The following is a 12332-nucleotide window of genomic DNA, read 5'->3' as shown; positions in this document are numbered from 1 at the left end:
AGAGTGGCCCCTTAGTCAGCAGGGACTTAGGATAGTCTTTATGGATCTGCACCCAGTAAAAGCAGGATTAGAAGATCCGGTCCTGAGGAGCTCAGACAAACACGTCTGCTCCCTCAGCCATCTTGGACACACCCCCCCGAACTTCCTTTTTCTAGTCCCGTCGTACGTCATCGCGTTCTAAATGATCGGACTTTGGTGTGATCGTGTGTAGGGAAGTTCGTTTCAGCGGAACTCCGTCGGAAAGACTGTCGGAGTCTATTCTGACGGAAAGTCCGGTCGTGTGTATGCGGCATTACTCTTTTATTTGTTTGTGTACCCAAAATTTCACAGTACAAGCCAAGCAGAAAAGAGCATAAAGGGGTACAGAGATAACCAACATGTAATATAATATGTGTACAATAAGGACTGCTCAGCTATAATAAGCATATAAAAGTAAAACAAACATCAAATCTGTTTGCAGCCATGAGGTCTTAGAGATCGAACAAACTTTAAATCAATCAGCCAACAAAACTACTAGCTTAGCTAGATGCGACAGATAGCGTCTCCAACAAATGTAATAGTAAAAAATCCTGGAGTCACTTAGAGAGTCCCAGGGGCCAAAAAAGTATTTTCGGGGGAATTAGTTACAAAAGAGAAAAAAGAGGGTAAAAAAAAAAGGGGGTGACAAAGAAAGGGTGGAGGGGAGAAAAAGAGGAAATGAATAGATGTAGTACCAGAAAAGCAGGATAGCAGGGTTGCTCGCCCAGGGCCAAAATTAGGCAAATCCCGGGAATTCAACCGGGTTGCAAAGTCTCTCGTAGATAGGCCTCCAAGTGTCCCAAAAGGTCTCCTCCCAATTGTATAAGGTTGCCGTAAGATCCTCCATGTCCCTAAGTTAATTAATTTTGGAAAACCAAAGAGACCTCGAGGGCGGAGTCACAGATCTCAAGAGCAGAGGAATACAGGCCTTTGCAGCATTCAACAGCTGGATCGTGAGAGAGGCCTTATATTTTTTGATAGGCCGTGTTGTGAGGTGCAGCAGACACGCTCCCTGCTAGATCAACATTGGTCAGATCTTTGATGGTAGAGGCCACCTCCTGCCAAAACGGTTTGATTTTTGGGCAGTCCCAGGAAATGTGGAACATTGTGGCCCGATCAGCGCCGCACCGCCAATGCGTATCTGATACCTGCAAAAAAATGCTGTGTAAAGTCACGGGCACCTTATACCACCTAGTCAAAATCTTGTAGCTGGTTTCTTGGACCTTAGTGGCAATTGAAGATTTCTGAGCAAAATTAAGAATTCTCTCCTTTTGTGAATCAGTGAAATGCAGAGTAAGATCTGATTCTCACTTAGAAAGGAATGCTGGGGTAAAATCCTCCTTTGGTTGGATCAGAGCAGCATAGATAGTGGAAAGACAATGGCGAATCGGTTCCTGTCTATGGCAAATGCTCTCTAATTCCATAAGTTGGCAGGAAACACTCGAAGAGCGAGCACACTGGCGGAGAAAGTGCCAGAGCTGCAATCTTACCCAGAAGTCTAAGGAGGTCAGTAGGGCAGTAGAGGAGAGCTTGCCGTCTGGCGTGATATGAATTACCAAATAACGAGCAGGGTCAATGAAAGGGGGAAAGAGGGACGGAGACGTCTGATTACAGCCCGCACCACTGTGATGTTGAGAGCAGAAGATTTGGATAAATTAATTTGGAAATATGACAGGGTACCATACTCATGGAAGGAGTGAAGCAGATTTGGCAAAGACGTCAGCGGATCCGTCAGATTGCCAGAGGCTTTCCGGAGTCCCACAATGCTAGAATCCAATCTCATTGTACAGAGAAAGGGTTCCAGAGTAAGAATGAAGATCAGGGGAGAGAGCTGGCATCCCTGACGAGTACCAGCAATGCTAAATTTAACTGGTAGCCCTTGTTCAGGACAGGGTGCTACATGTATAAAACACCAATATCTGGAATTCTTCTATATTGCTTGTTGCTTGTGGGAGACGGCATTGTACATGTCATTTTTTATCTTGCCCATAGTTTTACAGTGGATATAAAACGTCTACACACCCCTGTTAAAATGTCAGGTTTCTGTGCTGTAAAAAAATGAGACAGATAAATAATTTCAGAACTTTTTCCACCTTTAATGTGACCTATAAACTGTACAACTCAGTTGAACAACAAGCTGAAATCTTTTAGGTGGAGGGAAGTAAAAATGAAAAAAAAACTAAAATAATATGATTGCATAAGTGTGCACACCCTTAAACTAATACTTTGTCGAAGCACCTTTTGATTTTTTTACAGCACTCAGTCTTTTTGGGTATGAGTCTATCTGCATGGCACATCTTGACTTGGCACTCTTTGCAAAAACACTCCAAATCTGTCATATTGCGAGGGATTAAGGTCTGGGCTCTGGCTGGGCCATTCCAAAACTTTAATCTTATTCTGGTGAAGCCATTCCTTGATTTGGATGTATGCTTTGGGTCATTGTCATGCTGAAAGATGATGTTCCTCTTCATGTTCAGCTTTCTAGCAGAAGCCTGAAGGTTTTGTGCCAATTGACTGGTATTTGGAACAGTTCATAATTCTCTCTACCTTGACTATGGCCCCTGTTCCAGCTAAAGAAAAACAGCCCCAAAGCATGCTCCGTCTCTCCTGTGAGCGATCAGCAGGTCGCAGCAGCCATCGTGGCCACCGGACCCACTGATTGGCTCCCACTGTATCCAATCACACAGGTATGTGATTTTGCGCACCTGGGCCGCCCTGCCACAGTTAATGTACGAGGGGCAGTCCAGAAGCAGCTGATGTTGCTGTTGGCCTCTTGGCAGCCTCCCTGACCAGCATGATGCATGATGACTGTCTTCCCTTTGTTCCATGGTATATCCAATGCTTTGTAAATTATTTTGTACCCTTCTCCTGACCGATAGCTTTTAACAATGAGATCACTCTGATGATTTGGAAGCTCTCCGCAGACCATGGCTTTTGCTGTAGGGTGCGAAAATGTCAGGAAAGACCTACTAGAACAGCTGAACTTTATTTGGGGTTAATCAGATGCACTCTAAATTATGGCAGATGTGTACTGACTCCTATTAACCTTGAGTTTAAATGTGATTGCTTAATTCTGAACAGAGCTACACCCCCAGTTATAACAGGGTGTGCACACGTATGCAACCACATGATTTTTTATTTTTTTTTTTACAACCCCCCCAAAAGATTTCAGTTTGTTTTTCAATTGGGTTGTACAGTTTATAGGTCACATTAAAGGTGGAAAAAGTTCTGAAATTATTTATCTTTGTCTCATTTTTTTACATCACAGAAACCTGACATTTTAACAGGGGTGTGTAGACTTTGTGTATCCATTGTTCATTATGCATATAAATGCAGCTTTGGAGACTATGTACCATATCCTACAGCTGATTAAAGCATCTCTAGCTCTTTAAAGAATATGTAAACTCTCACCTTGCAAAAAAACCCAAATAGAGATAAAAGGCAAAACATTTATAAAAAAACAAACAACATTATAAATACTTTATTTTCCTTTTTATGAGTGATCACAAAAAATCTGTTCTCAGCTGCATAAGGAGCTCAGGGAGGAGTAACAGCAGTACACCGAACTCCCCAGTAAAAAGCAGTTGGGGGGGGGGGGTGTCAGCAGAAGTCTGATCAGAAGTCTGATCATTAGAGGAGAGCAGGCTGAGTTCCCAGCACTGCTAGAGAACTGACCACGCTGTGCTCTCATGACATATAATCTGCATGTCGGTAATAGATATTCACAGACAGATGTAAAAATCTCAGACTGTCCGTGAATTTAGGCTAGGTTCACACTACTGCTTGTGCAGCAATCGCAACCGTTTCTGCACCCGCAACCACCCACAGTGCGTTTTTCAGGAGTGTGAACTGCCATGAAATTGCATGGTGCAAAAGTACCATGCGATTTCCCGGCCGCTGCGGTTCAAAAATGATGCAGGAACCCTTTTCCTGCATAAAACAAATGTGGCCCAAAACAATTCCTCTTTTTCCAAGGTGTCCCAGAAAGATCAAAAGGTTGGACACCCCTGCTTTAAAGGATCTGTCCACCCAACAATCAGAAGTGGAAAACCCAGATGTTGATGTTTGTCCGTCCCATGAAATAAACTTATGCAAATGGTAAGTTGTTCACCCACCATCATCTATCCAATCTCAGAATGTTAGTTTTCAGTTGGTCTAGACTATATGGTTTACATATAGAAGATCCAATTGAATGCAGTTATGTATTCATCAATTATTGAATGCATTGGAGTTTTTTTTTATGTATGTAAGTAATTTTGTTTTATATAAGTACCTGAATTTGACCAGATATCAGCCTCTTGCAGTGTCTGTGCAGCAGAAGTCAGGCTGGGAGATGCAGAAGCGCACACAGAACCATCAGTTCTGCTGTAGTGCTCATCTGTTAACAACGAGCATGCGGATGGGAGGAGAGAGCAGAGTGACAGAGAAATTAGCTCATCAGTCTGCTGTTTCTCTTATCAATATCCAATCACAGGCTGGAGGAGGAACAACAACCTTAGGTGGTATTTAACTGCTGCAGAGAAAAACAGATCTCCTGGTCTAGCAGACAGGACTGCGTTGTGTGGCAGAACTGTGTAAATCTCAGGACTGGATGGACAGACATACAAATCGTTTAACAGGTAAAGCTGCTCCCTTGCATGTGTTTTATTTGTGTTTATAGCTATTTGCTGGACTCCAGGTTTATAATAAAACCATACCACATGGCTGGCAGATGTTTTTTATGGAAAACTCTGGCCTTTGGGACAGACTTCAGTGTAGCATAAAATGTCAAATGTGTTTTGGATTTCCTGTCAATATTTTCCAGGCTCTTCCTAGAAAATATTTGTCTATAAAGTCTCTTTGAAGTCAACAAACAGTACAATTTATTATACATAATATACCATTGATCATTTTCCTTCCATTTCACAATTCTGTGCCACTTTGTGTTGGTCTATCATATAAAGTCCCAATAAAATACATTTACGTTTTTGGTTCTAACATGACAAAAATGTGGAAAATGTCAAGGGGTATGAATACTTTTTCAAGGTACTGTATGTATTCAGGCTATAAAATTACCTTGCTAAGGAAGACCATATTTAGGAACCATCACTGCCAAAGACCTTTCAAACAGATGCCACAATTTTTGTAACCTACTGCAATGTGTGATGGTTAGCACAAAAATAAAAAGAGACATGGCATCTACATTCTATGTAGAGTTACCACTGGGCTCTATATTCTCCCATTCATTGGATGGCTATACATTTACTTTAAGGAGAAATATGGCTAAAAGCTCTTTTGGCCATACTTCCCATGTGGATTACATTAGTGCACTTATCTCTGCATCACAAAGCTGGCCCAGGCTCTGCAGGAATCCAAACAATAATGTCGGGATCCACCCAGATGCCTGAGTGGCAGCTGGCTTAAGCATCTCATAGATGATTTGATTTTCTTTGCTTCCACCACCACACAGTCAGTGTTGATGGGGGAATGCCTCCCGCAGCGCTATTGTTGATCCATGAATAACTGACTCTGGCCTCTCAGCGCACCAATAAGACCCTGAGCCAGCGACTCCCGCCCCCTCCACAGCTTGGTGCTCCAGTGAGTGCTGGAGGGGTAGAGCAAAGACCCGGCGACAGACAGCCACCTCTATCTGCTCAGTAAGGATGAGCTCCGGCGTGTTCGCACAGCCCACGTGCAGAGCCCGCCAGGAAGTCGGCACTGCACAGCGCTAATCACAGGCAGTGAGACATTGTCCTGATGTGCGGCTGCAGAGATCGGGAAATGTCTCCCTGCCTGTGATTAGCGCAGTACAGTGCCGACTGGCGGGCTCTGCACGTGGGATATGCGAACATGCTGGAGCTCATCCTTACTACTCAGTTGAGACCAAGAACTGAATGATCAGCAGCAATGTGATCACTTGACTCTCTGTCTTAGATCGAAAAGAAAGAGGCTTCCACCATGTCAGGAAAAGGAGTATGGTGGTCCCATCCCTGATACGTAGACCAAGAAAAAATACCCCCTAGATGGGACTTTGAAAGACCACCAACTCAATATATATGTACAAAAGTTTATAAACTTTTGTACATACATATTGAGTTGGTGGTCTTTCAAAGTCCCATCTAGGGGGTATTTTTTCTTGGTCTCTGTCTTAGATCTGGCGAGGGACAGTTCCGGCATCGGACCAATGCTGCAGCCATATAGGTAAGTATGATTGTTTCTGGATTTACTCCTAAGAGGCAAAAGGTGGGCATAAAAAGGTATCAATAAAAGAGGGAACCACAAACAGTAAATTTAGTACATACTTCCAACAAAGGCTAATATGGACTTAAAGCATTTGTCAAAGTGAAAATTTCAGGATATGGGAGCTGCTGGAGCTCGTTTGTTTTTAAAAATGCAAGTTATCATTCTTGGGGCTATCATTAATAACCTTGCTTTGCTATTTAGTGAATCAGTATCCTTGAACAAGCATGCAGCATGGGTATCATGGATTGTCTAAGGGCCTGTATACATGGGATTTTTTCACATCAGAGCTATCCTTCTCCCTTTACAAGTCAACGAGAATGCCAAAGGTGATTAGAAGGAGATCAGTTGCAGGTTGGAGTAAGGTCAAAAGCATGTTGATTTCACCCAAAAAATGTTATGGAGATTAATCAGCCAAATGTAATTCGAAGTCAACTGTTTAAATACAAGATAAGTTGATAATGCCAATAACATGGATATGTAACAAGCATTATTCAACATGTATAGCAGACAGGGAAACTACTGTAGTGCATGGCTTCCTAATATTAGTTCCCTAAATGGCCACTAGGAGGCAGTACAATACAGGATAACTATCTAAGACAGGGGTGTCAAACTCAATTTCATTGCGCGCTGCATGAGCATTACGGTTGCCCTCAAAGAGTCAGTTGTATCTGTAAGACTATATAAATGTATATACTCTTTATCATACTCTTTATCATATTAAATAATTTTCTTTCCATTAAATGTAAATGTATGATGCAAGTCTGCAAAGGAGTGTCACACCACTGGTATCATCCACAAGAAACTATATAGGAGATTGCTCATACAGAACATGGATCTGCCGCGGTGTTCTGTCTGAGCAGTCTCCAATAAAATTTCTTGTGGATGATACCAGTGGTGTGTGACCCTCCTTTTCAACTGTCTTAGAGTTGTATTATTCTCATAATAATTATAAGCAGATGTCCAGTGCACCCCACTCCCCCTTATATCAGATGTCAAGAGCCACCCCATCATCAGAAGTCAAGAACCCCCCTCCCTCCCTTACATCAGAGTGCACCTCCCTTACCTTGTGCTGCTGCCGGGAAGAAGAATAGTTTTTCTAATATCATACTTCAACCTGCTTTTTTTTCCACATGCAGATATGAAAGATCAGATACAAGCCGCTGCATCAAATCCTGTTGGCCGAATGACATGAGCTGCATTATGGATCTAGTACACACAATATCCAACACGGTCGTCTCCCTGCCCACTTTCCGCGAGTTCAACCAACCACAAGGTAAGCTTAGTAAAAAGAGCAGAATGTACAATTCCTTAAGGGCTATTTAAAATGATAAATTAAACCAGAGCAAATGTGGAGTGGGGTTACCTTTAATTATCAGATGATCTGTTTTATTGGAAAGGTAAAACCTCAATGGTTGTTAAAGACATAACTTTGACTCCAGATTTCATAAACCTTCCTTGTAGTAAAGTGTTACTAAATCCACAACAGTAAAACCAGTCTGTATATGCAGTAAAGCATGCTTGTTATACTCACTGTGGAACTCACTGTGGAAGTTAATCCTCCTCATTGTGTAAAAAGACTGTTTGATCCTGTCTTCTCTGATCCTCCCCTTCTTCTATTGTCCCCAATCCATCTCCTGATAGAACAGAGCCTTTGGAGTCACTTTGCACGTGCTCAGTTTGGTGTGTATTGCTAGAGAGTTTTCTTTTTTTTCTTGGGAGGGTGCATGTGATCAGCACGGGGCCAATCGGTACTGTCAAGACAGAGGGTCAGAGGTCCTGCAGCCTCATAGAGTAGAATGAAAACTCCTCCTACAAGCTTTAACAAGACACTGATAGAAGTCACAAGACTGCTATATACTGTGGATGAGAAAAGGTATTTAGCAGTTTATATTTACTAAAATAATTGCATTTCCATGTTCTGTGTACTGTAGGAGACCAGATAAAGTGAATGTAGGATCCTGGGTTTAGTAACACTTTAAATTTTAAAAGATTTTCTCAGAAACAATTATTTATAATCAGGTGTTAAGTCTATTCATGTCCATTATGTAACATGGGTTTTCATAATCTTAAAGCTAGACTCCAGGCAACACCTACATTTTGGTGAGATTGAGCAAGTTGTACATACTATTAATTCACCGGGGACTGTATAACAAATCAAATTCAGGTATTTACACTGCTTACTTAAAAAACTTCATCAAAGTCCTAACACTAAATCAAAATAAAAAATAAAAGTCCTCTCTTTCGGTGGGGCTACATGTTAAAGTGTCATCCTAAAAAACTATCAATAAATGGGGTATCACATGCTGTTCATACTCAATCAACCACTATGAGATTCATTTTCTGCATTCTGCAAAAAACCTGGTTGATCCTGCTGCTCTCTGTCTCCACCTTCTGTTCATGCCCCCAATTCAGCTTGGGATTTTGTAGCTTTGGTGGCAACTCTGCACATGCTCAGTTTTCAGTGAGTTTCTATGTTGAGCATTTCCTCCCTATCAAATCTGATCAGCCCATGTGACTATAGAGTCACACATGTGAGAGTATACACAGTGGTAAATGACAGCCCACTCGCTCCCTCCTACTCCATGTCCACTAACCAGCTAAACACAATGGTGGCAGCCTGGCAGTATATTACATGTATATTAATGGTGACTTCACCTCCCTCCTATTCTAAGACACAGGCTGAAGGGGCATGAGAAATCTGCCCACACCATTTTATTGCCAAAAAATAATAAAGATTTGATTTCAAATATATACAGTGCCTTGAAAAAGTATTCATACCCCTTGAAATGTTCCACATTTTGTCATGTTACAACCAAAAACGTAAATTTATTTTATTGGGATTTTATGTGATAGACCAACACAAAGTGGCACATATTTGTGAAGTGGAAGGAAAATGATAAATGTTTTTTTACATTTTGTTACAAATAAATATGTGAAAAGTGTGGTGTGCATTTGTATTCAGCACCCAATACTTTATAGAACCACCTTTTGCTGCAATCACAGCTGCAAGTCTTTTTTGGGTATGTCTCTACCATCTTTGCACTGTGCTTTGCGCATCTAGAGAGTGACATTTTTGCCCATTCTTCTTTGTAAAATAGTTGAGGCTCTGTCAGATTGGATGGAGAACAGCAATTTTCAAGTCTTGCCACAGATCTGGAATTTGACTGGGCCATTCTAACACATGAATATGCTTTGATCTTCTAAACCATTCCATTGTAGCTCTGGCTGTATGTTTAGGGTCGTTGTCCTGCTGGAAGGTGAACCTCCGCCCCAGTCTTAAGTCTTTTGCAGACTCTAACTCTTCTAAGATTGTCCTGTATTTGGCTCCATCCATCTTCCCATCAACTCTGACCAGCTTTCCTGTCCCTGCTGAAGAAAAGCATCCTCACAACATGATGCTGCTACTACCATGTTTCACGGTGAGGATGGTGTGTTCAGGGTGATGTGCAGTGTTATTTTTCCGCCACACATAGCGTTTTGTTTTTAGGCCAAAAAGTTTATTAAATTTTTTTCTCATCTGACCAGAGCACCTTCTTCCACATGTTTGCTGTGTCCCTCACATGGCTTCTCCTAAAATGCAAACGGGACTTCATATGGCTTTCTTTCAACAATGGCTTTTTACTTGCCACTCTTCTATAAAGTCCAGATTTGTGGAGTGCATGACTAATAGTTGTCCTGTGGAGTCTACCACCTGAGCTGTGAATCTCTGCAGCTCCTCCAGGGCAACCATGGGCCTCTTGGCTGCTTCTCTGATTATTGCTCCCCTTGCCCGGCCTGTCAGTTTAGGTGGATGGCCATGTCTTGGTAGGGTTGCAGTTGTGCCATACTCTTTCTTTTTTTTTTTGGATGATGGATTGAACAGTGCTCCATGAGCTTGGGATATTTTTTTATAACCTAACCCTGCTTTAAACTTCTCCACAACTTTTTTCCTGACCTGTCTGGTGTGTTCCTTGGCCTTCATGGTGCTGTTTGTTCTGTAAGGTTCTCTAACAAACCTCTGAGGGCTTCACAGAACAGTTGTATTTATACTGAGATTAAGTTACACACAGGTGGACTCTATTTACTAATTAGGTGACTTCTGAAGGCCATTGGTTCTACTAGATTTTAGTTAGGGGTATCAAAGTAAAGGGGGCTGGATACAAATGCATGCCACACTTTTCAGATATCTATTTGTAAAACAATTTGAAAACCATTTATCATTATCATTCCACTTCACAATTATTTGCCACTTTGTGTTGGTCTATCACATAAAATCCCAATAAAATACATTTACGTTTTAGGTTGTAACATGACAAAATGTGGAACATTTCAAGGGGTATGAATACTTTTTCAAGCAACTGTATATTTGGATGACAATTTAAAACAGTTTATTGATCTTAATTATTTATTTTTACTCTGTATTCCAAAAGATCTTTTTTTTTATTTTGAACATGTGACCAGCAGCAGAGGACTCAAAGCTCCTTATGCTTAGGTTTCCCTGCAGACAGGCTGGGAAAGAGCTGGGTCATATGACAGCTGTATCATACCTCCCGACTTTTTGGGACCGAGGGACATTTATTAGGAAAAGTATGTAGGCATAGGACACAAATCCCTTCCACACCGCCCTTAAAAAATAATTATACAAAACAATTGGTTAGTTAAACCCACAAGTGCTTTTTTTTACCACCACTGTTCCTTTATACTGGCTTTTAAAATTTACAAATGCAGCAATTAAAAAAATGGATAAAAGGTTTAGCACTGGGAAACACTTTTGAAAGATAAAAAGTGCATTTTATATACAACTATGTATATCAGACCAAATATGAGGAGGAAAGAGGGACAGAGGAACTTTGTTCCAAATCAGGGACAGTCCCTCGAAATCAGGGACAGTTGGAAGTCATGCTGTAATGTAAATTAAACGGTGTGTGTTTAAGTATCACATTAACTTCCTGTTTCTGTCTGGGGGACAGAAAAAACAGTTTTACTTACAGATCTTCTTTTCCCCAGCAGACGGCTCTCCCCTACACTTTGGCAGTGGACTGTCGCATGGTGTTCTCTCATTACCTAGCAGCAGTGGCTTTTTTGCTCCCGTTCTGCAGACCCAAGTTGGAGTGGTGGCAATAAAAATTATCGATTTGTGTGACCAGTTGTACATAAGGGATTAGGCCTGTGGGAATGAGGAATACTTACCTCTTAGCCTAAATGAGCATACCCTTACTATGTAGGAGAGGGCCACAACATACTGATCCTTTATTGATAAATGGATATCAGTTTTAAAGCAAACCCTATCCTTTTCCCCAGTTTACTGCCAAATGTGTACCGTTACACCCATAAACAACTCAGTGACGCATGATCAGTGAACAAAAACTCTAGTCTGATCCCCCCCAAGGCCCAGTTATTTCCCCAGTGGGACCACCAATCATCTTGCCTGTTGTGCAACACACTGATGGCAAAACCAAGCCATAATCACAAAGCTTCCTGTGATGGTAATGTGTCAATGGTCTCAGCAGAGTGGTCAACATATGTCAGCAGGCTGGAGGAGTGATTAGAGATTGAGATGAGGTGTTAGCTACTAAATTCTGACAGAAAGCCTAAATGGGCAAATGAGTAGTAGCATGTTTTTTTTTTTTTTTTTCTTGGGCTGTACATTTTGGAGAAAGAAGACATGAAACATCTGATGGAAAGGATTACAAAAGTACTACTTTGCATGATCAGGGATGGAAAGGCTCTTTTTGATGACATTTATGACACCTTTTTATCTGGTTGTGATGGCATTGATGCTTTGTATGTGGTGAAAATAGGGAGTAAAAAACCTATGTCATTACTGATCAATAATCTTATGTTCCTGCAGATATCATCTTCCTTCGAGCTATAACTCCAGCATATTCAGTAGGACCTAAGCCAGACATTCAGTTTGCTATAACAGAGGGCAATCTGAGAGATTCCTTTGACATTCAAAAACGCTGGATGGATGGAAAGATTGTCGGTAGGTAACGATTTATGTACCTTTCTGCTATGCGATCGGTAAACAGAGGCAGGGGAAGGCATGGTTATTAAAAGAACTCTAAGCAGGTGTTTACAGTAGAGCCATCAAAGAAGTTTCAGTTTCAATG

At 41.4% G+C, this 12332-nt stretch overlaps 1 protein-coding gene across 1 annotated transcript in view; it reads left to right on the top strand.

The window, feature by feature from the left end:
- The window catches only part of FBLN1 (fibulin 1), a 154060-nt gene that overhangs the window by 102699 nt on the left and 39029 nt on the right, over positions 1 to 12332 (top strand). Inside the window, exons 15-16 of the mRNA XM_073621913.1 lie at positions 7377 to 7513; positions 12071 to 12205. Coding sequence (XP_073478014.1) covers positions 7377 to 7513; positions 12071 to 12205 — 272 coding nt within the window. The remainder of the gene's footprint in view (positions 1 to 7376; positions 7514 to 12070; positions 12206 to 12332) is intronic.

The sequence above is a fragment of the Aquarana catesbeiana genome, linkage group LG03 (assembly GCF_042186555.1).
Source record: "Aquarana catesbeiana isolate 2022-GZ linkage group LG03, ASM4218655v1, whole genome shotgun sequence".
In the NCBI taxonomy this organism is placed as follows: Eukaryota; Metazoa; Chordata; class Amphibia; order Anura; family Ranidae; genus Aquarana; species Aquarana catesbeiana.
Note: the sequence above shows the minus strand (reverse complement) of the source record. Positions and strands in the feature narration are given on the sequence as shown.